This window comes from Magnolia sinica, chromosome 4, assembly GCF_029962835.1.
Source record: "Magnolia sinica isolate HGM2019 chromosome 4, MsV1, whole genome shotgun sequence".
In the NCBI taxonomy this organism is placed as follows: domain Eukaryota; kingdom Viridiplantae; phylum Streptophyta; class Magnoliopsida; order Magnoliales; family Magnoliaceae; genus Magnolia; species Magnolia sinica.
In genome coordinates, this window is record NC_080576.1 from 113,291,488 (window position 1) to 113,317,739 (window position 26,252).

General features: G+C 39.9%; 3 protein-coding genes across 8 annotated transcripts; 1 reads left to right on the forward strand and 2 right to left on the reverse strand.

Moving 5' to 3' along the window:
- Positions 1-1,700: 1,700 nt before the first annotated feature.
- LOC131243915 (heme-binding-like protein At3g10130, chloroplastic) lies at positions 1,701-2,473 on the forward strand. The gene has a single exon (XM_058243531.1). The coding sequence runs from the start codon at positions 1,809-1,811 to the stop codon at positions 2,424-2,426; it is 618 nt and encodes a 205-aa protein (XP_058099514.1). The 5' UTR covers positions 1,701-1,808; the 3' UTR covers positions 2,427-2,473.
- A 2,648-nt stretch (positions 2,474-5,121) lies between these two features.
- On the reverse strand, positions 5,122-10,652 carry LOC131243916 (uncharacterized). Of its 4 annotated transcripts, XM_058243533.1 has the most exons (4): positions 10,375-10,652; positions 10,016-10,139; positions 9,823-9,898; positions 5,122-5,506 (listed from the first exon to the last, which is right to left on the reverse strand). In XM_058243533.1, exons 2-4 carry the CDS (start codon positions 10,091-10,093, stop codon positions 5,271-5,273), a joined length of 390 nt encoding a protein of 129 aa, XP_058099516.1. In that variant the 5' UTR covers positions 10,094-10,139; positions 10,375-10,652; the 3' UTR covers positions 5,122-5,270. The 4 variants fall into 4 exon arrangements, with proteins under 4 accessions (XP_058099516.1, XP_058099515.1, XP_058099519.1 ...); XM_058243532.1 differs by having other exon boundaries at positions 10,016-10,652; XM_058243536.1 differs by lacking the exon at positions 9,823-9,898 and having other exon boundaries at positions 10,016-10,642.
- Positions 10,653-12,203: 1,551 nt separating this feature from the next.
- LOC131243917 (uncharacterized) lies at positions 12,204-22,589 on the reverse strand. Of its 3 annotated transcripts, none has more exons than XM_058243539.1 (7): positions 22,502-22,589; positions 22,245-22,430; positions 17,773-17,833; positions 16,043-16,374; positions 15,383-15,524; positions 15,181-15,306; positions 12,204-13,261 (listed from the first exon to the last, which is right to left on the reverse strand). In XM_058243539.1, the coding sequence occupies exons 1-7, from the start codon at positions 22,521-22,523 to the stop codon at positions 12,880-12,882; spliced, it is 1,251 nt and encodes a 416-aa protein (XP_058099522.1). In that variant the 5' UTR covers positions 22,524-22,589; the 3' UTR covers positions 12,204-12,879. The 3 variants fall into 3 exon arrangements, with proteins under 3 accessions (XP_058099522.1, XP_058099520.1, XP_058099521.1); XM_058243537.1 differs by having other exon boundaries at positions 17,773-17,839; XM_058243538.1 differs by having other exon boundaries at positions 17,773-17,839; positions 22,245-22,424; positions 22,502-22,559.
- Positions 22,590-26,252: the final 3,663 nt, after the last annotated feature.

Below are 26,252 nucleotides of genomic sequence, written 5' to 3' on the forward strand. Positions count from 1 at the left end.
CAATGTGCTCAACACATCTATAAAGACTCACCAAGAGAAAGAATTCTACCACAAATTTGACCATGATTTACAAAAGAATCCTACCATGAATTTGGCTATGATACACTCAGTGAGACAATGTTCTGAATATTCGAAAATCATATGATATCCAAATGAACTGGTTGCAATATGGACCTAAATTAGAAGAGGGTGAATACCAGTAGATCAGGTCCCTTGCCATACAACAACTAGAAGTAAAAGAATTGAAGAGTTTGATCTAGTGGATTCGGCCCCACTAATTCCACAATCAGAAAGGACCAAGATCATGGAAAGATGTAGAACACCAATTGAGTCATTCAAATGCAACAATGACTTGATTGATTTGACGTACATGATGAACGGTAGAGATAGATCTGATTGATCCAAATCTAGATGCAATAGGGTCATGAAGGTCTCCAATATGAAATTATTTATATAAAAGTGAAGTTCTAAAAACCAACTGTTGTAGATTTACAGAGATCTTTTATTCGAAATGTAGAATGTAAATGTGAATGATCCAGAATCGGTAAGAAAACCCAGCAAGGGTTTTACTACCTTAACAACCTATAAAAGGAGCAGTCGATGAAGAGCTCATTGTCTATGCCAAACACAATCTATCTTTATATTTATCTCTGCGTTTATTTATTCATAACCTATTTTCAACATAGATCATTGTTGTCCAGTGTCGTTGCTATAGTATCATAAGATTAAATGCTAGATCTCAATCAACCGAGTTCTTACTTGGGCAATCATCTTTTTAATCACATTCTACTAACCATTTGCCTCGATTATTTTTACATATAGATGAAGTCTTTATCTATCACTTCGTTTATTTTTCTAATTTATCTAACACCTTGTCAATTATAATAAGTTTCATTTAAATATTAAGAAATTTGTCTTTGTTTTAACCTCTTATTTTTGTTCATTTTTTTCCCTTTATAAGAAATATATTTAGCTGTAATAACTAGTGAAGGAATAAGCTCTTGTGTCAAAGTAAAAAAGGAATTCATCAAATGGGATTATTTCCCCCTAATTCCTGAAACTGGATGGTAAAGTTATTATGCATTTTTGGGGCTGTCTAGCGTCCAATGTGGGGCCCACCAGATGAACGATAACACTTGTTCGGGGGCTTGACACGTTCCCAATACTCTTCGCTTCTAAGAAAAGGCTAGAATTTTCATTCAAACCAGCAAACGTGGAACAACAAACTCCACAAAACTATCGGAAGACTCCTGCCACTAATCCGGTGGCGGTGACCCACGTACTACCAATAGAGTCAAACCATACGACAACCGGCATGTTTGCCTTCGTATACTCGGGTTTTCAATTCTAACAACTGGATCCCATGGTTGGCTAATCTAGACCATTGGTTTCGAGTCCCACAGTGGATGAACAACGCCCCAAAAATCATCCCATACATAAGATCCCAGCGACCCCCTCTCAGTTGCATGTGCGCCGTTACCATGCATCTCAACCGTCCATGGTAGGAACTAACAGACCATGGTCTGGATTACCAAAACGTGGCCCCACTTCTCAGGATACAAAACCTCTGCGCAGACGCTGGCCACGTGTCATGTAATTCCTAACCTTTCGACTGTGCAGCCCACCAGAGCAAACGGTCCAGATCACTGATATGTGGGTCCCACTTGAAAAACTAAAAACCCTGAAAATTGAAAACCCGAGTATAGCATGCTATCATCCATTCGATCCTTCACCACTCTCACTCTATAAAACTCCTCCGGAATCCATTTTCCGACCTCAGAGGCTCAACTCATTCCACACAGAAGAAAATGGGCACCATCTTCGGCAAGATCGACGTCGAGACGCCGAAATTCGAACTCCTCCACTCCTCCCCTGACTACGAGATCCGCAAATACCCGCCGTCGATCGTAGCTCAAGTCACCTACTCCCCGTCCCAGCTCCGCGGCAACCGCGACGGCGGTTTCACCATCCTTGCCAACTACATCGGCGCGCTCGGCCGACCACAAAACAAGAAACCAGAAAAGATTGCGATGACGGCCCCTGTCACAACCCAAACACCAAAGGACACCACCGAGAAGATCGCAATGACAGCACCTGTCATAACACACGGAGCAAGCAACGGAGGAGATGAGACGATGGTGACGATGCAGTTTGTTCTGCCGGCGAAGTATCAGAAGGTCGAGGAGGCGCCGGCGCCGACAGATGAAAGGGTGGTTATAAGAGAGGAAGGGGAGAGGAAATATGGGGTGGTGAGATTTGGTGGGGTGGCAACAGATGAAGTGGTGAAGGAGAAGGTAGAGAAATTGAAGAAGAGTTTGGAGAGAGATGGGCATGGAGTAATTGGAGAGTTCTTGCTGGCAAGGTATAATCCTCCTTGGACACTGCCAGCTTTCAGGACTAATGAGATCATGCTCCCCATTGAATGAAATGGAAGCGGATTTGAAATATGAAGTTTATTATTATTATTATTATTATTATTATTTTAAAGAATGTGGTTTTGTAGAATCAAACTGATTTCCTTCCTTCTCAAAATGATTTTTTCTTTTTTTCTTTTTGGCTAGGAATGTGATTTTGTAGTTAGAATCAAATTGTTTCCTTTCCTTCTCATAATGAAGATTTTGTATCTTAAGGGTCGTTTGGATGCCTGTAAATGGTTTAAGTTGTAAATGATTTACAGCCTGTCTTGTTTAGCTTTTAAGTTGTAGATGATTTAAAGGTAAATGATTGTTTGTGTTTGGATAGCCTATAAATTGTTGAAGTCCTGCAAATGAAGAGCCAATCTTCTTTTTCATTTATAGTTGTTAGGATGTAAACAAAATCCCAACTTTTTTGCCTGTAAATGAGATGGGGTAAATGATGTAAATAATTTACAGCCCATAACTGTAAATGATTTAGTGGCAAAAAAGGCCATCCAAATGCAGAGTGTAAATGATTTACCCGTAAATCATTTACAATTTAGCCCATTTATAGGCACCCAAATAGGCATCCAGACGACCCCTTGGGCCTCTTTGGATTGGTGTAACTAACCTAAAAGGTAGCTGGTGTTAAGGGATCCAAGTAAAACCGTGTGTAGTGATTGTTATCAGTGGAAAAGAATCCTAAAGAAGGTTGCTTGTTTTAGTTTTTAGTGATTTTCAAAGAAAAGTGCAATGGTCATAGGTAAAAAAGTGAAATCTGTTTATCAAAACTGTGGAAATGTAAATTAACAAGTTTTAAAACAACAAAGGAAAATGCTCTTTTTTAGGAAAACCATGGAACAAAACAACACACTTTTCTGCAGTTGGCGTAAAACGCTTTTGGATTCCAACAATCAAACACAGGCCTTTTGTGTGTTTCTAGTATCTGGGATCTCTCTTAGGTTTTTACTGATAGTGTGAGTTAAAAAGAAAATTAATAATAAATAAATAAAACCCTCTTATGCACGATGATTAGAACATGCAAGCAAGCAACTCTGTGTGTGTGTGTGTGTGTGTGTGTGTGTGTGTGTGTGTGAGAGAGAGAGAGAGAGAGAGAGAGAGTATATGGGCATAGTCTGCAGCATACAGACCACTGCCTGTCAGATGAATCCTCTAATGCCGTTGGATTCTCGTTACGTTGACAAGACATGCTTCATGTCAAGGGGATATTTTATACTATAAATAAAGATTGCGAAAGAGAAGCTTACCATACTGTATCAGTCTCTGTTCAGTTGGTTTGGACTGAAATCCAACCACACAACATATGATCTGTGGTCAGTGTTGCAAGTTATCCATGAACAAAGCACATTGGTTATAAGGAATTTTTGTAGAAGCCGAGCACCACCAGATGCAGCCTACGGACACGGATACAGACACGGATTGCGTCCTACCACTCCCTCTCCAGCTGCGAATGGGCAGATCTGTGTGGAGCCCCACACTGTCCATCTCTTTTCTCATATCATTTTAAGATATGAACCAAAAAAAAATGAGAAAGATCCAACGCTCAAGTGGACCACACCACCGATGACTCTTGCATTTAATGCAACCCAAGTTTACTATTTGGTGTGGTCTACTTTAGCGTTTGATCTGCCTCATTTTTTTAAGTGAGCTGAGAAAAGGGATGGACCGCGTGGATAAACAGATGCACCAGCTCATACCTTAAATGATCTGCGGGGTAAGATGCAATCTGCGTCCGCAGCCTACAGCATGCATGGGACATCCAAGCCCTGCATGCAGGGCCCCACTGTGAGTGCACGACCTTTCTGAACAATCAGGACAGTACACAGGGCAAATGAGCCACACATTATGAAAGCAAATAACCAATGGACGATCTGAAAGAGAAGCCAACAGTCCATATTCAACATAGGCATGTTGGCACCAGATAAGTGGAGGAACCTGATATATGCCATGTCATCTATACGCTTGGGCTGACCTGATGCACAGCTCAGGTGTCCCACACGCCAAGGCTGCCGAGTGTGGGCTAGGCAGAACTCTGGTTATAATTCATAATTAGGCAGAGCAATATCCTGGTTAGCTGAACTGAAATTCGAGAATTATGTAAATGGGATTTTTACGGCACAATTCCTCGGGAATTCGGACTTTACCAAAAATATGCCCCGAGGAACTGAAATTCCGCCAGTGCTTTTCAATGGAGGAAATTATGTAAATGGCCTTTGCTTATCTTTTGTCTTTAAAGATTGGTATATCGAGAATTGTGGGCCCTCATGGTATGTGTCTAACATCTAATCCAGCTAATAGATGAGCCCCCACCGTGATTATCAAACTAACCAAATATCTGACAGATCTAATAAAAAAAGGTGGGCCAAACCATAAAAAATAACATACACCACTATAAAACATCCAAATTCATGAGTAGCCTATGTAATGATTCAATTGGCTCGATTTTTGGTTCAGTGATCAACTTGGTGGGTTGCATATCTTAGACAGGCCGGATGTTATACAAATAGTACATGGGCCCCACAATTCTGGACTTCACTACTTTTAAAAGAAAAAAATAAATAAACCAGGCATTGTGGTAATTTCATCCCCCAACAAGCATCTCCCCGAATTTTGATTCATGCAGCCATTATTTGTCAAAATGCAAATTTCCAAGGAATTCTGCAGTTAAACCCCCGTGTAAATACATCTCAACCAGGAAAAAATATAAAGAGATAAAGAGTAATTGAAGAAAATGAAATATGTTAATGTACAATACAACCCGTGAACCTCCCAAATGGCATGTAAGAATTCAAACATGCACTTTTCCATGACCTCTAAACTGGTGGGAACCCACATATGTAACCCAATTGACCTTCACCCAGACACCAGCATGACAATAATGGTGATTGCGTTGAGAGCCATTAAGGGAAGTCTCAAGTACTGGGTTGCATAGATGAGTCCAATGACCTGCCCCTTCAGTGACTTTGTCCTGACTCCAGGCACTTCAGAAAAGCTCCACCCTCTCGGAGCAAGGAACCGATCCTCATTCAGTATCGCCAAGGCATTTGCGAGGAGGAGGAAGCCTTCAAGCAATGTCCACAAACCCATCCCTGCAGGCAACCAACATTTTCTACTTCAGTTCAAAAACTTTCAACAGATTGCTCTGCAAATTTTCCGTTCATTTCAGAATCTGATTTAGAAATAGAAATTGTGGATGCAAAGATAGCTACAGAGAGCACTGAGGCAGTGAAATGAGCAACTGAAATCAGTAGAAATGGAAAAGGTTCGCCATTGACGTGACAGTTTAAGATTGTTTGCATGGCAAAGAGATGAGAGCATTCCACAAAGCAATTATTGTACTTTTCCATAATTTGGATTCTTAGGCATAAGAAACTAGATAACCGTTGTCTCACAAATATGAGATTTCCACTTGCTATTCAGTTGCAGGATGGTGGATATATTAACACTTTAAATACAAAATGGCATTCGCTATTTTACTCATGGCATAAAATTTTCAGTCTCTAAATTGGATCTTTGCATCAGTGGATCCTTTTTATGTTGCTCCTGTACCCTTTTTTTACCAAAATAAATAAGATTTGGTTATCTGTGAAAAAAAATAAAATAAAATCCCCTAAATCCTCAAATTTTAGAATCTTGACTACACCCCATGGTATCTTGGTTCCTGGACAGCCCTGTGCAAGATGGTGAAGACCCATGCTCTATATTACATTCACCTATCCCATGAAAGACCCTGCAGGCCAGTATGGATTGGTGGAATAAAAAATAGATTTAGAAAGGAAAACGTCACATTCAAGGAAAACCGTGGATAAGAAAATCTGTGAAAAAGAATCCTAAAAAGGTTGGTTGTTTTAGTTTTTGTGATTTTCAAGGAAATGTGGAATAGTCAATGGTTTTTAAGCAAGAAACTAAAATCATCCATTTGATTGGATCAAGGACAACCCCACCATCACCTGCTAGACTGAGATTGTCTCAGATAGAATCAGCAAATCCAACGTAAACCCATACTTAAGGTGGAATCCATATATTGCAAAGGGTCTAACAGCCATTGCATCAGCCAAGGAAGAACTTCAATGGAGTAGAGAGGTCCTTTCTCATTTACATCCCATATAGCTTGACTGGCAAGAGAAACTAAGAAAGACCAATTCTCTCATGCTGAAAACCCAATTACGTGGTGAACTTGCATGAAGGACATATTCAAAATGAGGAAGTGCGCAATGCAGGAGTTGATCGGTAGTAAGACTGAAGGTCCTAGTCCATTCACTTGTTCCCATGATCCCAAGCATTCTTGGGCATGGAATTGCCAATGCTTTCCTCACATGCGCAGAAGGAACCTCTGAAAACCTCAATAGAGAGACCTATATCTAAAATATCCCAAGTGCTGTCTGGAGATTCAGAAGGATGTTGCCCATAGAATTCAAGCAAGGGTGACAGAAATGGAGATGTGCCTCTAGAGTTTTATGTGAATGTCATGTAGCACTCAAACTGAGGAAAATTTTACATGATGGCTATAAGACCAGCCATGCTTTATGGGACAAAATGTTGGGCTGTTAGGATGAGTGCAGCTGAAATATGGATGTTGAGATGGATGAGTGGCAAGACAAGGATAGATTTAGAAGTGAATGCATTTGAGGGATTTTAGGAGTAGAATCAATAGGTAATAAGATGGAGGAAAGTAGATCTAAATCATTTGGAGTTTGGACACATGCAACAGAGACCAAGAACTGTGCAGATTAGGAGGAGTGAGTTGGTGCGACCGTGCAAGTTCAAGGCTCTAAAAGAGCAAGAGCAAGGGAAAGGCCCAAAATGGCCTTGGTGGAGGTAGTAAGAAAAGACTTCATGACCTATGGTCTAATTGAAGTTATAGCTCCTAATAGAGTGGAATGGCAGAAAAATATTCATGTAGCTGACCCGAATTAGTTGGGATAAAGCTTACATGATAATTTTTTATTTTTTTTTAAAGCAACGGAAGAATTCATTAAAAGACGGAAGAATTCATTAGTTGGGATAAAGCTTACATGATAATGATGATGCTATCTTATCAAATCTTCCTTGTCATCAACCCACCATATATTGATATGTAAACCTAGGTATTACGTAATGATATGGCCTTGTAACAGCCTTTTTTTGTGTTTTATTTTTATTTTTTCAGGGGGGAGTGGGATCTAAAACATTATTGGTAAAATTCAAGAAAAAATGTGAGGACCCAAAATATGTATTCTTTGGTCAAAATGTTGTTTGTCTGTCAGTGTCAACTTGACCTGATGAAATTTGACTAAATAGGCCCTAAATGAATACAAATCAAGCTTGATTTGGTGGTTAGGGCCCGTTACATATAAATACAAAAAATCAGATGGAATTATAAATAAATAAAACTAGCTTACCCTTCTTCCACTATTTACTAAAATGGTCCACTCCACTTCATTTCATTGCATCCCACTAAAATTTTGTGTTTTAATCCTCAAATTAGGCCTATATCTAATTTAAAATTAGTTTGTAAGATTCCTTCATGGTTGAAATGAATAAAGAAGTCAAAAAATGAGAGAAAATTGAAAATAAAAGTTTTCAAAATGGACCCTTTATGTCCATATGACCATATTGGCTTGTAACGACCATATTGGCTTGTAACGACCATATCAGCCCAGTAACAGTGCCGATACATGCTTTTAAGTCGGATTTTTTAATGGCGCATTCATGCCCGTGTCACATAAAGAGGATGATCATTTCCTCTACCTAACAACCAATATGGCAGTTAACTACTTTTAAGGCCTTCTGCAATTGCACAATTTCATCAAAGCTCTTCCAACAAAGAACCCATGCCCTGGAGTCCAACAGACCCAATCACCCTCCTAAAGAAACTATATAATACCCATACCTGCTTTTACTCATCGAATATCTAAAGGTAGGGAAAAAACCAAACCTAGCAGTTGGTTGCCACGCCACAAGTCAAACTAGAAGAAAATGGATACATTACCACCCAATCTAAACTATCCTGCAACAAAGACTAATCCCCAACCAAAACAATATGTGTAGACCCATCTTGCTTTCTTTTAATCAACACACACACCCCAACCTGCAATATTTCTCAATCAAGATGGAGAGCCAGCCATTCGACTATGACCAAGAGAAGATAGAATGTATATGAAATGTAGCACATTTTCCATATTGTGTTTCTTCTATTTCAAGTACATTTCAGATTTATCAATAGAAACAATTAAGAGTTTGATACTCTAACAATATATATATATATATATATATATATATATATATATAAGAGTTTGATGCTCATTACCCTTCAAAAAAAAAAAAAAAAAATCAGAGAAATGATGCATAAATAGACGTTGCTAAGAATAAGTGCATATAACTTTTGATTCAGGGTGCGTCTGGTTGCACCAAACATCATGAAATCTAATGATTTGGTGCAACCAAACACACCAGAAATGAAGAAGCTTATCATCCGCTGGATTTCTAATTTTCAATATTTCAATTAAATTATAATGGAATTAAGTTTATGAACAGAAACTTGTAATGTACTGTAATCTGAACTAAAGAATGGCCTTTCTACTCATGCCAGCATTCTGTACAGGCGTGGCCCAGCATTGCATACAGGTGGGGCCCTACTTTTAGCATCCATAACATCCAACACATGGAACCACGCAGATGGTGAAAGATAAATCGCCTCCATACACAGCCATCCAATCATTTCACCCTATTAATGTTGCTTACTGACGGTTGAGTATATCTTATTTGCAACCACCCATTCCCATTTACATTTCAATAACACCATGGCTATGGTTGTGCGATGGAAGAGTGAGTTTGAAGTACCAAGGTAGGGGCCCACCAGATGAGATTTCTTGAACGCTCGAAGGCAGGGCCCCATCTGTACATAATATTGGCCTACATTAAAAAAACGTTGGTCTTGTGGGGATTTATTAGTCTACAAGCCACTTGAACCTTGAGCCTGTAAAGGTGAGGTCCATGGCCCACTGATCTAGACCATCGATCTCATCAGGCCCACTGTGGATGGAGCTAGTCCCAAAAAACTTCTAGATTTGAACAGATCTTAACCATCCAATCCCAGCATTCCCTCTGGTAAATCTGGACTGTTGTTGATCTTTTTCGTTAACTGCCTAGCTGTAGGCCTCCAATCAACGGTTAGGATCGTGTGGCACAGGGAAGATTGGGGCATCAAGATACCTTATTTGATGGTCTGCTTCATCGAACTATGCCCCACTGTACGGATTCCAGGACGTGATGCAGATACTCGAGTCCAGGATCGCACTGCCCTAATTTGATATTAAAAAAAGGAAAAATAAAAAAAAAACCTAAAATGATCCCAGAAAGGACTTGTAACTCAGAAGAAGAGATTTATCAAAACCCTAGAAGAAAAGGATGAAATGAAACTGACCTGCAATTTTCTTTTGATCTTGTTTCTCCGCAATTTGAAAAATTAGGAAATAGATGGGGTTTTCTTGATTTTGTTTCTTTGACGGCTTTAGCTTTAGATAGTTTGAATCTGAGAAATTGCAAAATGAGAAATCTCTGAGAATTCAAAACGAGACGAATACAAAAGAAAGCTTTCGCACAGAGAGGTAAATTACCAGGTCACTTGAAATTGCGCTATCGTCGTACCGAGCAGAAGTGGGCCCCACATGATATGTATGTATCATCCACCCCATCCATCAGATGCCTCACCCCAGGAAACCTTAAGCACTAAGAAACCTGCTGGATAAAATAAAAATAAATAAAATAAAATAAAACTCAGGTGGGCGATTGCGTAGGGAACAAGTTGAAATGGGACGGTCATCCTTGATTTTCAGAGGATCCGCCTAAGAACAAACCACCTGATTTTTGGCCTAACCCGCCACCCGGACTTAGATGAAGGAAATGAACGGCCTGGATTCCATGTAACTAACACGTTGGCCGTCCACTCAAATCAACGGTGGGCGTTCCCTCTCACCTTGTTCTCTGTTATATGGCCTACGTGAGTTTCGGATCCAGCTGATTTTTGGACTCCGGTGGTTTTTTGAGATGAGTCATCTGATGCACAGGTTGGAATACGTTCACACAGCTCCAAATGGACCTCACATCTGCCCGTCTTAGATTACAGACTGCAAATGGACTGAGTCGACCTGACAATTAGAGGGCCTTGTGTGCAAAATTTACACCCCAGGGTGCAATTAGGCTTCATAAATTTGAACTGAGTTTCTAAATGTCCAGGGTTAGGTCCTCTCAAAACCCACTCGACCTAATCTGAACTAACCAGGACCCATTTTTAAATGAATGGGTCTAACTCGAGCCATAATAAAATGGACTTAACCCAAACTTAAAACCTGTTTATTATATGGTATTAGGTGGGATTAAGTGGTATGGAAGTGCATTTGTTCTTATGCAAATTCCTTACCGCAGTTGGAAATATGGGGAAGGATTAGATTAATTCAGGTATCATATCATCGGGTACCAATAGTTAATACCGTGAGATTTTGATGGATTTCAAAAGCCCACTTTGTGAACCTCACATTGATACGTGTGTTTTATTCATTGTCTATCCATATGTACCCTTTACACATCACATTTGAATTGCATATGTGCACGTGGTTAGCATCTATTGTGAAATCTAGAATATTAATTGCAACCTCATAATTCACCAAATGCAGGCTTCATTTATTATTGTGTTTTTCTTAAAGGAAGAATTTAATCCCAAATATATTTTCAAACATGCAATTTATTGAAACATCATTTGTACAAAAGTTCAGTTGTAATTTTTATACCTAACATGAACCCGCCTGACAAGTTTAATAATTGAGTTGGCTATTTTTCACTTGGACTTAATCTAGACCCAAACTCGAATTTGCATTCACTTAAAAACTACACCACATGGTATTCGTGTAATACAATCCATACAACTAACTTCTTGTCTCTCATATGGGATGATCCTAACCACGTGATCCAGACCATTTAACCCCGTGTAGCAGGAAGCCTCGCCCTTTTCCCTCTCCCTTTCTTTTTTATCTCCTATACTCCCTTTCCACCTGCGTTGCACATGCCATACCCCTGGTATTATACAACTTGAGTTGCTTAAGACAATTTTACTCATGGAATTAATATCTCCAGAGTCCAGAGTGATGAACTTTGGTTTTTAAATGGACACGGAAAGGATTTAAAAATAGTGCTGAGGACATTTACGTCATTTACTGGCTCGTGGCCAGTATGTCTTTGGGCAAATACAAATGTGCGTGGAAAGGGCATACATGGCCAGTTCAGACCAAGGTCAACCCAAGCCAAAAACAAGCACATTTCTGACCCGGGTCCTGATAGATTCGATCCAAAACCTGTGTTTTTACTCATTACCCACTACCATCCCCAGATGAGACTGGAACCAGAACAATGGCGGCGGGTCTCGGATGACACCACAAATTCCACTTGAAATCTCAGTGAATCAGTGCCGGCTGCGCAGAACACACACCCTCCACACATGCCGACCTGGAGCAAACATTGGAACCTTAACGTGTAGATGATTTAGCCCAAAACCAAGGCAGGTTGGCCGCACTCGTCGGTCCAATTGAAGACAATAGGTGATTTCTTTTTCACCATACCATTGCTCTCGTGGGTTTGTGGTCCACCTGATGAGTTGGTCATCCTAATTTTTGGGCAAGGTCATCTAGGCAGTTTGGCCCACCTGATGCTCAGCTCTGATGTCCAACAGACATGTGGCTGCATGTGGAGGAGCATGTAGAGCAGTCCCACAATGCTCTCTACTAGTATAGAATGGAAGAGAGGAAGACTTGAGAACCTCAACAATGAAAACCATTTGCATATATAAATACACAAAGTCCCACAGCAGAAACAAAAACGAAAACAAAATTTCACACCAAAACAATCAATACAACTCATACAAGCAAGGTTTTAGGAGACGCTCGGTGGGACCCGATCAGGTTCAGAACTGAATATAGGGTGACTCAGCCTGATCCAACTCAGCTCGGGACTAACCCATCAGTCTGAGTTCCCAAGTCTTAAACCATGGACACAAGCATAGAGTAAAGAACATGATATGAACAAAGAACTTCAGTCCTCCACTTTCATCAGGATTGTAGATTTGAGGAATTATACAATCAGAGGCCCACATACAGCATATGCAGGTTTTCAGTTCAAACAAGTCGGGCCTATGGTTCAGTAATCCAGACCATTTGTTGTGCCCTATCAGATGGATTGTGCCTTAAAAATCTCCTTGATAGGACAATCTTTAACCTTTCCATTGGGGAGAAATACAACAAGGATCCACATTCAATTGAAAAGTTGGGATCTTAAAGAGTCGACGAGATTTTTGGGGCATGCTCCATTCAAGATGAGGCTCAACAATCAATGATACGGAAGAGTGAACCATGGGCCCTACTTATCAAAATTGAAACACATGTATACCATGGGAAGATGTGGGCCACATCATATAATTCCTCTACTAGATCTGCTATATTCTCAACCAATCCAAACAAGGACAGAGGCCCCAGCAAAACCTTGAAGGGTAGTCCTTGATGTAGACCTCTCGGCTAAGTCCGATGATATAAAAACTGAATGAACGGCGACGATGTGCCATTGTGACACGAGTAACTGGCACGACGGAGATGGCATGCCGCTCGCATATGACCCTTGCGGTGGGAGGGATCGGTGGCCTGTCCGCAATAACATCAGAGGAGAACTTGTTGAGGAGAAACGAGTCAGCAAAGAAGGCAGGGGTGCATTGGTAGGCCTGCGTGTTGCACAGCTGGACCCCTTTGGCTCTGTGGAACACCTCGTCTGGAACCGAGGCAGCACCACTGGTTGCATATACTTTCCGGGTTGGCAGTGTCCTCCTGCACTTGCCACATTACACCATGTGTTCTTTTATCTTGAACCCAAAAAAGAATCCAGATGCAAGTAACTAGATAAGATAGGATGAATGATTGGGTACACCTTAGCGGATGGCAATTTACAGTTTACCAAAGGTGCAGTGACATGTCAAGTACAAACAATATCCGATCATCTTTCCAAAAAAAAAATATTCTGAGCCATGCAAACGATCAGTCCCACTGGAGGCAAAAATAGGCTGATCCGATCATCAGGTGGACCACCAATGCTAAAACAACCGACACTTTAAATTAATCCAGTGATACTCTTATTATACATGTCTCCCACCTGAACATTGGGTTTGCCCGATTTTTGCACCTGGTCTTCTTCACCATAGGATGCATCTTTTGCACCACTAGAATGTTGACATGACACCAGTGCTGCAATGGGCAGTAACTTGCCTGCACGGTGAGTGCAATCAACCAACCACATATGCATACTTAGATTTCTGCACTCAATGCATTCTTCCATGTATGTGTTCATTGTGAATTTATGCATGGTGAATAAGAATGATCATAAAAACAACTATTTACAAGTCCTACCATGCATCGAAATAATATATACAAGCGGAATTCTACAAACTCCAAATGAGTATTTGGGGTGGCAAAACCTGCATACTTTCTAGAAAAACAGATAAACCAACACAAGCACATATTTTAATCGATGTTGTTTCTCAAATCATCCTAGATGTGTCTTGCTATGAGATGTGATGTCAATATATATATATATATATATATATATATATATATATATATAGTTTCGAGAGAATTCGAGGTTCGTTTTTGTAGAACATGTGTTGTTGATTTTGTTCATTTCTATAATTCTGAGACCCATTCAACAACTGAATTATAGTTGCAGAGTGTGAAGTAAAGCAGCAACAGGTTTGGGAGCAGGAGCTGAGAAGTGACTGTTCTAAAATTTTGGCAAAGTGTAGATAGCCATGGGGCGGGAGCAAAAGTCTGAAGGTCACCTAGAAGCAGAAGCAAAGGGTCGAAATGGACCAGGTAGCCCATTCAACATGATGAGCCCAACCTGACTTTGGGCCGGGCCAGGACCTACTAGCTCAGCACATGAGCCAGGCTTGGGCCTCGCATGCATGGACTGATAAATTTTCAGGTCTGGCATGGACTCAAGTCATTTTAGCCCATCCTGGTCTGACCTGACTTCATAAGTACATGTGTTTCAGGTCAGGCATGGACTCGAGTCATTTTAGCCCATCCTGGTCTGACCTGACTTCATAATTACATGTGTTATATCCTACAAATATGCCATTCCAATACCAGTTAGGTAACTAATCTGCCTTGAATGTCGACCGTTGGTTGAAAATGAAAAGAATGTAGACTGTTGGTTCCATTCCTCCAAATGTCTATTTCTTTGTGCATGTATGGCCCACTTGATCAACTGATAGATTAGGAACATTATAGTGGATAATAGGGATTTTATCAATTTTTGGGCTAAACCAGGTTGGTCAGGTTGGGCCTGGGCATACCTCGGGCTTTGGCCTGCAGTGCTAGGCTGGGCTCAGGCCTAGGGTCTTGAATGTCGGGCCTCCAGCTCCTTCCCATCCATAGCAGGAGCAGCACCTCTAGGTTATGCAACAAGCATTTGGTCACCTACAACCATATCCTACAACCCATTTTGCAAGCATTTTGCCCTTGAAATTTTTTTATTTTTTATTTTTTTAAAAATGGTAAAAGTGGAAACAAATTCATTAGGTGTAAATACTATACGACCTGTTGTAGGTTATCAGTTCTCATTATTGAAAGAGGGCATTATAATTGGTTCTTTCAATCAAGGACATATTAATCAGCCTCTCAGTTCACACAAGTATTTTTTGTTGCTTTGTAATTTTAAAAACTTCTATATCACAAACAAGCACACATACCATCTAACAATGGCGACATTTCGTGTTACAAGAGAACCTTTTCCTTGACACTTGCCGCATTTCACAAGCCCACGAGATCCACACATTGTACATGGAAGCTTTCCCTTGCCGCCGCAATTTGCACACCTGCAACAGAAAACGAATAAACACTGATGTAAAATTAAACCGGGACTGAAATAGCATCACGAAAATATCATCTCACATTGTATCAGAGCCATCTCTATGAGCAATCAAACCCCTCCCATAACAAGCAGCACACTGGGCCATCTGATTTTCCTTGTAAAATCCAGGTTCTTGACCAGGATTACATGTAGGACAGGTGATCTCCCCACGTCCTTCACAATCTGTCAAATTTTTAAGATTACACTACGATTTGCATGGTAACTAAAAGAATATGAGATGATTTGCCCATTCTATAGAAAAAATATATATATATTGTTTTATGGCAGTTTGCTTGTTTCATAATGAGTTGTCTTGTTCATGGCAAAATCCAAACTAAAGGTTGCGTTATTACTCTATTTGTTATTACCAAAAAGGAATTTTGGACATTAAGCAATCAAGATTGGGGTATGCTATAAGCTTTTCAAAAACGGTGGGGGGGATAATTCTTAGAAAATAGACAGCGATTTCACTGTTTGAGACTCAAGAATCCAAGAATACTTTTGTTACTCCTGATTGATTTCTCTGAAGTGTCCAAGGTACCTTGACGACAACAATTATGTGGTTCTTTTTTTTTTGGCGGTGGCAGTGGCAGCGATGATGATTCAGAGAAATCAAGGTTCCCTTGGACACTTCAGAGAAATCAATCTGGAGTAACATTCCAGAGCCAAACTTTGTAGGATCCATGATTCTATATCCTTACCTGAACATCTCTCAATATTTTCGGAATGGGGAACTTTAGACCTGGTTTCTTTGTGAGGTATAAAAAGAAGTGGGAACTCCGACCTCAGATCCAATTCCCATATCCCTAGCTCAGGTCCATTATCCTTGCCATCAATTTTTATGCCAAGGTATGGCTCAGTTTCTCTTAAAATTTCTCTCTCCTCTATAAAAGTTTCTAAAGTTCCCACATAGACGTTGCAGTCTTCCACTGCATGTATTTTCCATTTCCGAGCCGGACGACTTCCCCAACAGCAACGATGCCCAACATGATCAATGAGTAACTCCCGAATTTCCACCTCATCCAAGACTTGCCTGTCAGGAAAATCCATCCGATAAAGTTAATTAAAAGAGAGTTACTACTTACTACTTGCTTGGTAAAATACTATAAAATGAAATCACTCTTAAGAAAGAAAACTCTTGTGTGTGTGTGTGTGTGTGTGTGTGTGTGTGTGTGTGTGTGAGAGAGAGAGAGAGAGAGAGAGAGAGAGAGAGAGAGAGAGAGAAAGAGAGATTCTTCAAGAAAAATATTCCAAAACAAAAGAGGGTGAACACTATATGATTATAAGAGTAAAGAAAAGGCCCAAGCCCTTCACATATACCCTAATGAATAATCTCAAAGCTACCACCAGCCTTTTTCTTTTCTTTGGCTTTTTTTACAGACAAAACCACCTGCTAGAGATACGTAAATGTATAATTTTACATTCCCAGTCTAAAAGAGCCAAGGGGTCGTCCAGGGCTCTAGCAGGCCAATGGCCACCACAACAATGCATATTTCAAGTTACTAGGGCCCCCGAGGATTTTTTTTTTTTTAATTTTTTGGTAGGCTCATGGGAAGGGATGAAGTTCTCACAATCAATCACCTGAGGAGCGGAAAGTGGCCAGCCCTAATTTGTGTATCTTTTCCCACCAGAATGAGGAATCTGTTGAACACCTTTTTCTTGCTTCGCAAGTTTTTTTAAAGAATTTTTGGTATATTCACAGTTGATTGGATGATGCCAGGGTGGATTCAAGACTTCTTCCAGGTGCAGCATGAGGCTCAGATGGGTCAAAGAAAAAAGATTGCTTTGGTGCCTCCATCTGCTTGTAGGATTATTGGGAAGGAACACAACAAAAGAACTTCCAAGTAAGAAAACAAAACTGAAGAAGGTAACCTTCCAGAGGACTAGACAGAGATTAAAATCTTTCGTGGCCACAGAAGGGAGCAAATTGACGAGAGATTGGGATGGCTAAGGCGTTGTTTATAAGATGATTCCTCATCATCTCAATCAGTTGCATTGGTCCTTTCAGCCTCTCTTGTTTTTCTTTCCCCTATAAGAAAATTTTATTCTTCGTTCCAAAAAAAATTTGTTCTTCAAACCCTTGAAGCATGCTAGAAAAAGCAAATGGCAAACATGGTTGTAAATATCAACTGCTACAACTCGGTATTTGCCAGGTTACGCTTTGGGTCCAAAACGGACAAAGTCACCACATCAATATGGGACCAAAGCATACCGATACGGACAGACACAGTGTGAGCCATTCCGGTTTCCGACCCCTGGTGAGATGCACTCCAAAACCACTACTTAAATCCATGAATCCAAATGAAAATAATCAAATACATAAATAAACAATAAACAAATACCCACTATGCTACCTACTGGTCGACCAAAACAAACAATTCATTAAATTCAATTCAATTCAATTCTAAAGGAGCAGATTACCCAACCTCACCTCCCAATTTCCTTCAAAGTGTTTTGACTAACACCTCCAATTCCACCATGAAAAACAAGTGCTTGCTCTGCATAAAGTGGTATATAAGGTAACATTAGATGGCAAGATCATAATCATCATCATCATCTAAGCCTTATCCCAATTAACTAGGGTCGGCTACATGAATCATGTTCCAACATTCCACTCTATCAAGGTCCATACCTTCATTTAGGCAGACCATGGGTCATATGTCATACAAACATGCTAATGGCAAATAGAGCAATTGATCAACTTCTACAACCAAAGGGTGTAACCAATTTACCATTGGATACATTATTCATAGGGGAATGCATTGCATCCATCAGCCACCCAATTTAGGCAGGCACATTTTTCATAATCTATTTAAGGTGCCTTTCTTCCCCAACATTAGCAACTGTATAGCTTCAAATTTGAATTGAATTTATCAAGATGGAGAAGTGAGTATATCACATTCCATCTCCACAAAAAGCAGAAACACCTATACAGATTCTTAATCTCTTATATAGATGTCGATAAATAATTTAAAAAATTTCCAACACCAAGTAAAATAGTAACTACAAAATCATTGTTTCATTCATTATATAAATAAAGAAAGCCTTCTCTCAATAAATGGCACAAGTCCATTGATTCTTCCACACATCAAGGGCCATAAAATGTGCCCCACCAAAACCTGGCACACATTGACATAGGAATATGGCAACAATTACCTGGGTGCATGCTTGTACTTGTAAGGCTATTAGGGTGAATCAAAGGGATGTTGTAAGCGGGGTTTGGGGTTCTTCTTCTTTGTAAGGGTTTTTTTTTTTTTGTAATTGGGATGAAGCCTCATCATCCATTTTTTGGTTTTAACAAATTTCTCTCAAAGCTAAACAATAAAAGATAGAAAAATTAATGGCAACAAAAAAAAAAAAAAAGTAATAATATATATATATGGGAAAAGTTACTATGCGCTCGACCTCACGAGTCCGTCCCATGATGTCGAGCTGTGTGGGCCCCACCGTGATGCGTTTCGAACATCTACCCCATCAGTCAGATGCACCATTCCATCGTGGGCCTAGGTCTCGCCACACCACATACAGAAGTGGGGAGGGGCCGTGCACCATTAAAACATTCATAATCATTTTTTGGGCCCACCGAGATGTGGTTTGCAAATCCAGCCCATCCATTATGTGTGTCCCACTTGGATGAGGGTTCAGACCAAGTTTCAGCAGCATTCAAAACTCAGGTGGGCCCCACCAAGTGCTTTTATATGTTTTAACGGTGTCTTCACATGATTTTAGATGGTATGGCCCACCTGAGTTCCGTATACGGCTGATTTTTGGGATATCCCATAATTTAGAGGGGACCCATCAAATGCACGGTGTTGATGGTCGACACGCATCACAGTGGGGCCCACACAGGTCGACCTCACGAGAGCTTATCATGAGGTCGAGCGCATAGTACCTTTTCCCTATATATAAATATAAATATATATATATATATATATATATATATATATATATATATATATATATTATATATATTATCGTTCAAAAAAAAAAAATCTTGGGATAATTAGGGTTATCCACCTGCCTTTTAGTCGATATTCGGAAACACGCCTACTTTTAAGTTATTTAAAGTAATGCGCCTACTGTTTGAAAACACGGCAAGAAAACCGCTCAGCTGATTTTGACAACTGTGGCAGACAGAAACACACCATTAATGTATGAAAATGACCATTTTATCCTTGAGGGCACACCTTTTCACAAATCTATCTTGTTGTTTGGGAACGGCATGTGAAAGAGTCTATGGGTCCCGTCGTTGAGTATTAGTTGATCGAAACTGTTCATCTGTTTTGTACACTTATATTAGGCCGCCATGAGCTAAAAGAATGAGGCTGATCTGAATTGCTAGTGGGCCATAGGAAGGTTTCAACAGTGGACAATCTTAGAACCGTAAAATAAATTTACCTAATGTGGTCCGCTTGAGCACTGGATCTACCTTATTTTCGGGGTCATACCATGAAATGATAAGAAAAAAATGGAAGGTCAATGTGGATTTTTCACAAACACCACGGTGGACCTCAACTACCTTAACACCCAAGGATGTGGGGGTGGAGTAGGTGTGACCTTGGCATTGGCCAACATGGTGTGACCCTAATGGTGGGGCCCACCTTGATGCATATATTGTATATCCACACTGTCCAACTTTTTTATAAGGTTACACAAAACTGGATGAGGGGGGAAAACAAATATCAGGTTTATCCAAAAATGTTGTGGCCCATAAGAAGTTTTAATGGTCAAACAAAACTGTTTCCTGTGTTTTGGTCCATCTAAGATTTGGATCTACTTAATTTTTGGGTCATATGCCCTAAAATGATCTAGAAATACGAATGGACGGTGTGGATATACAATACAAACATCAAGGTGGGCCCCACGGTTAGGGCAGCATCGTGTACAGTGAAACCGAGGTCGCAACCCAATTCACTCCCTGCCATGGGGACGCAGATTGCTTACCGGCACTGCCAGTAGCAACGTACGGCGCTTTGTGGGCCCACCATGATGTGTGTTTTATCCATACCGCCCATCCATTTTGGATAATTATTTTCGAGACTAAGATTTTAAAAAATAATAAGGTCGATTCAAGTCTCAAGTGGACCACCCCACAAGAAAATAGTGGTAATTGAACACTCACCATTGAAAACATCCTAGGGCCCATTTTAAGGGTTATTTGCCATCAAATATATTGATAAGGTCACAAAGACTAGGATTAAGGAAAACAAAAATATCATCATGATCCAAAACCCATGTGGCCCCCAAGAAGTTTTTAATGGTGGACATTAAATCATCATTGTTTCCTGTGGTGTGGTCCACCTGAGATTTGGATATGTCTCAGTTTTGGGATAACGTCCTAAAATGAGCTGAAAATACAGATGGATGGTGTTGATATACAATTAGTACATTAAAGTGGGCCCCACATTCAGGGCAGTACCTTGTTGGAGGAGATACGAGCTGCGCCTAATCCATGTCCCTCTCTTTGCCAGAACTGCCAGCAAATTACCACGGGCTGATTTGATGTTTGAATGATGTATCTAACCCCAATACAAGTAGGGCCCACTATGATGGTCAGAAGAAATTCACTCCGTCCATCCGTTTTGGCAGATCATGTTAGAACATGAGGCCAAAATCAGGCACATATGAAACTTAAGTGCGCCACATGATTGGCAACAGTGGGAAAGGGGGCTGCCTACCGTTCAAAACATTTTGGGCTCGACCGTGATGTTTATATGCAATTCAAACCATTTAAAAAGTGCCCCAACTGTTCATAAGAACATTAACACTGGGATGAATTGAAAGAATAAAAATATTAGCCTGATCCAAAGCTTTTGCGGCCCCACAAATGTTTCAATGGTGGGCTACAATCACAACCATTTTCTGTTGTGTAGCCCACTTGAGCTTTGGATCTGCCTCATTTTTTGGGCTCATACCATAAAATGATTTGGAAAAACATATGAATGGGGTGGATTTCTCACAAACACCATGGTGGGCCCCGCCTAACCTGGGATCCACTAACATTAACAGCCATTATCTGCTAGGTTACGTGTTTTAAATGAAAGGTATTTTAGCATTTTTTAAAAATACGGTTTTAAAACAGTATCCAGTGGCAACGGCATATGACGTTAGGCGTAAATTGATAACCGAGAGAAAAGGAAGGCAGATTACTTTAAATAACTTAAAGTAGGCGGTTTTTCATAAATAAACCAAAAGGTAGGCGGGTTTTAATAAATGACTCTAAAACAAAATAAAATATTTACCTTTCAAAAAAAAAAAGATAAAAATTTTATGGCAACAATCATTGCAAACAAATGCTGCATAAGCAGGGAAAAAGGAAGATTGCACCAATTCGCATTGAATTTATATTATTTCCACCTCGAACATGGTTTTCAGACTTGGAGACTCGGACCAACTCGCTTGGTACTGAGTCAAGTCCCAACTCAGCCAAGTCAGGTGGTGATTCAGTTTTCAATGCTCACTTGTGGAGCTGAACTGGATTGAACTCGACCAAATCCGAGTTGACTCGGACGAGTCATCAATCCGTGGTCTTGAAAGGTCATCCAATAAATTTTGGATCAGCATTGGGGCGCGTTTGGATGGACCATTGAATTGAATTGCAATAATTAGTACAGTTAAGTGGTAAAAACCAATCTTCAATCACATTTTTCATTGTTATAAATGGATGGATTAGACTCTAATTGCAATTATGTCACTTTCACAAGATGAATAATAAGCCAATTACAATTTGGTTTTTTATATTTAATTGAACTAGCCCATTGCCATTCAAATCAATAGTACCCCTAACGAAATTCCCATTTTGTCAAAATAAGATAACGAGAATTCATCCAACCACAGTTTTATCAAAGACCGAGCACTAAAAAAGCAAGATCACGAAGGAGATCTAAAACCCTAATTCCGTACCGTTGGGCTCAGGTTCAGGTGAGCTGATCAAAGCGCCATGGATTGAAGGCGGATACAGGTCGGAGATGGCTGAAGCGGATCGGATTTCCTCGACGCTTAGTTCGGCAACCGCCGGCGAAGGCGTCGGAAGCACGGAACCGCTCCTTCCGACGTACTGATACGAACTCCATTTCTCCTTCTCTATATCTACATATTCGCCTTTTTCTTCAGATGAAAGACAGAAGAGAAAATCATAGCTTTGTAAGAGAGATATATACCTGAGAGAAGAGGCTCTTCCATTTCTAGCTTCTGAGAGGGAGGGAGAAGAGAGACAGGAGAGAAAAATGCTGGAGAAGACAGAGGCGGGGAGAGTATAAATACTGTATGGTAGAACCATGGAGTCCTGATGCAGCAGAACCTTCCTTGCGAGTGGGCCCCACGTATTGATGATCTGAGCGAAATTTACGACTGTGACCCACCTTTTATCCAGTGGTTTTTACGAAGCAATACAAACTTAACGTACGCACTTAGACCTCCTCGTACGGACACCGAATTTAAGGACGAAAATACCCCTGCCTTCCTCGTGCTGGCGTGCAGGGACGAGCGCTGACGGACGGTCCGCCGATGGGAACTTAGGGGCCCACTGTGATGTTTGTGAGAAATCCTTCCCGTCTAAGTTCATTCATAGGGTCACAAGGACCTGGATGAAGAGGAAAAACAAATTTCATAATGATCCAAAACTTCTGTAACCCTGAAAGGGTTTCAATGGTAGACGTTCAATTCCCCACTGCCTTTTACAGTGTGGTCCACTTGATAGTTAGATCTATCTTATTTTTTGTCTCAAGCCTTAATATGAGCTCACCAAATAAATGAACGGTTTGGATATAACACAAACTTCATGATGGGACCCACAAAAGCAACCTAGAAAAAAGAAAAAACATAGACAGCCGCGGCACTATCGCCGGTTTGGTGGCAGTGCCGCGGCTGTCCGGCAGATTTTTTTTTTATTATTTACAGAGAGAACTTTTTCTCTCTTACATTTTTCTCTAATACATAATTATGTAAATATGTATATATAAGTATATAAAAATATTTTTCTATCTTTTAATTCATTTCTCTGTCTATTTATTTAACAGGCATATCTCTCAATTTAGAATGTTGTTTTTTCTTTTTTTTACACACGTAACACCCCCATGCACTCATACTAGTGGAATTTCACCACGTATGGATACTCGAACGCTTGATTGGGTGTTGAAACTCCTAAGAGTCTACTACCCGAGCAAGAGTAAGAATCCTAAACTAGAATGATTTACTTACAGGAAAAAATTTGGAAAAAATTTGGTTCATGGTGCGACTCATTAAATGATTAGCCTAGATCACCAAACCATGCGTCACAGTTGAATAAACTCAAGACCCGAAAATACTATTCATATTATCTTGTCAACGATCATATCATTCCTCTCCAAGTTTTACTGTTGGCTTTGATTTTCATATTTATTTAAATAGCTAGGAAACTATTATGAACTCACAATCACACGATTGATTGAAAATGCAAAAGCAATGAAGAAAATTAAAGAACACAATTATTTATGTAGTTTGTCATGAAAGTGATTATGAGATTATCAAGTAGAGTTAACCATATGAAGATTACAAGTAAAAGTTGTGAACACGTCATTTTTTGTGTTCTCAAACCCTATTTCAGTTGGGAGCAGAAAGAAAGATTCAGACCCAAAAAACTCCAAAACAAAAGTTTCATCCAAACAAGGAAACTATGTGGTTTATACATAACGAAATCACCCATAAAAACTAGCGGGGCAAGTATGAAAATGAGCGGGGCAAACATGAAAATCAACAGGGCAAGCATGAAAATGAGCGAGGGAAACTAGAAAATCAGCGGGGCAAACTGAAATATGAGCGGGGCAAACTAGAAAAACAGCGGGGCAAACTAAAGTATGAGCGGGGCAAACTAGAAAAATAGCGGGGCAAATTGAAATATGAGCGGGGCAAACTAGAAAAACAGCAGAGCAAACTGAAGTATGAGCGGGGCAAACTAGAAAAACAGCAGGGCAAACTGAAGTATGAGCGGGGCAAACTAGAAAATCAGCGGGGGAAACATGAAAATGAGCGGGGATAACTATAAAATCAGTGAGGAAAACATGAAAATGAGCGGGACAAACTAGAAAATCAATGGGGGAAATATGAAAATGAGCGGGACAAGCATGAAAAATGAGCAGGGCAAACTAGAAAATCAGCGGGGCAAATTGAAGTATGAGCGGGGCAAACTAGAAAATAAGCGAGGCAAGCATGAAAATGAGCGGGTCAAGCATGAAAATGAGCGGGCCAATCTCAAGCATTGAGTTCCATGTGCATTGAACTTCATCGACGGGCATAGTGAGACAAACTGAAAATATAGTGGGACAAAGTATAAAGTTCATTTCATCATCCACCAATATTACAAAGTATGTTATACATCATAACTTACAATTCCGGTGAATATGCAGAAAATTTCAAAGTATGTAGTCTGGCAAAATTACAAAGTATGCTATGCATCAAAACTTACAAAGTATGCCATACATCAAAACTTACAATGTATATTCAACGATGTATATAATATAATGTATACAACATCTTTCCAAAATTCATCCCACACCCTAGATAAATATCATTTACAAACTAGATACAAGCAATCATATGCTATTGACTTCCTCCAATCGGCGGTGAATTTTTGCATGTCTGTTCCTGCCAAGGTGAGACCGCTCATTTTCATGTTTGCCCCGCTCATTTTCATGCTTGCCCTGCTCAACTTTATTCTACCTACCTACATTTTTCTCTAATACATATTTATATAAATATGTATATATAAGCATATAAAAAAAAAATCTCTCTTTTTATAATTTCTTTCTTTATTCATTTAACAATAGAAGAGAGTTGTCCTCTTTAAAGAAGTATGCGAATACCCTATTACGAAAACATGAATCTGAGTGGGGCAAACTTGAATTTCAGCGAGGGAAACATGAAATTGAGGAGGGCAAACTAGAAAATCAGTGGGGTAAACTACAAATTCAATGGGATAAACTAGAATATCAGTGAGGCAAACTATAATTTCAACAGGGCAAACTAGAAAATCAACGGGGCAAGCTTGAGCAGGGCAAACTAGAAAATCAGTGGGACAAACATGAAATTGAGCGGAGGAAAACTAGAAAATCAGCGAGGCAAACTAGAATATCAGCGAGGCAAACATGAAATTCAGCGGGGCAAAATAAATAATTTCATGCCTTGAGCAAAAAAATCTAAACATATCCAATGTTCAAATGGACCATACCACATGAAATTTTGAATTGAACTTCTAATGTTGATCATTTCTTATGGGCCACAAAAGTTTTGGATCAAGCTTATAATTGTGTTTTCTATTAATCCATGTTTGTATGATCTTATGATTAGGTTTGATAACAAACAAACATCACTGTTGGACCGACTATGGTTTCAACGGTGGAAATCATTATGCCCACTGTTTCCCATGGTATGATCCACTTGATCTTTTGATATGCTTCAATTTGGCTGGCGTGCAGATACGAGCGCTGACGGACGGTCCAGCGATGGGAACTCAGGTGAGGCCCAATGTGATGTTGTCCCACTGAAAAATAGCATACTTTGTAATTTATTTACTATTTTGATGTATAGCATACCTTGTAATCTTAGTGGATGATGAAATCAACTTTCTACTTTGGGTATAGCATATTTTCTAATTTGTAATTTGTCCTGCTGCATTTCTATTCTGGCCCGCTCATTTTCATGTTTCCACTACTAAATTCCTAATTTACCCCGCTCAATTTCATGTTTCCCCTACTGATTTTCTAATTTGCCTCGCTCATATTTCAGTTTGCCCCGCTGTTTTTCTAGTTTGCCCCGCTCATACTTCAGTTTGCCCTGCTGTTTTTCTAGTTTGCCCTGCTCATAATGCAGTTTGCCCCGTTGTTTTTTTAGTTTGCCCCGCTCATATTTCAGTCTGCCCTACTGTTTTTCTAGTTT

What these genes read in the sequence shown, in the direction of transcription:
- LOC131243915 (XM_058243531.1), top strand. Translation starts at nt 1,809, where the DNA reads ATGGGCACCATCTTCGGCAAGATCGACGTCGAGACGCCGAAATTCGAA.
- LOC131243916 (XM_058243533.1), bottom strand. Translation starts at nt 10,093, where the DNA reads ATGGGGTGGATGATACATACATATCATGTGGGGCCCACTTCTGCTCGG. An exon ending in GCGCAATTTCAAGTGACCTG is followed by an intron (nt 9,899 to 10,015) that starts GTAATTTACCTC and finishes AAGCCGTCAAAG; the next exon opens with AAACAAAATCAAGAAAACCC. An exon ending in AGATCAAAAGAAAATTGCAG is followed by an intron (nt 5,507 to 9,822) that starts GTCAGTTTCATT and finishes GGTTGCCTGCAG; the next exon opens with GGATGGGTTTGTGGACATTG.
- LOC131243917 (XM_058243537.1), bottom strand. Translation starts at nt 22,523, where the DNA reads ATGGAAGAGCCTCTTCTCTCAG. An exon ending in GGAAGAGCCTCTTCTCTCAG is followed by an intron (nt 22,431 to 22,501) that starts GTATATATCTCT and finishes GCGAATATGTAG; the next exon opens with ATATAGAGAAGGAGAAATGG. An exon ending in AGAGATGGCTCTGATACAAT is followed by an intron (nt 15,307 to 15,382) that starts GTGAGATGATAT and finishes TTTCTGTTGCAG; the next exon opens with GTGTGCAAATTGCGGCGGCA.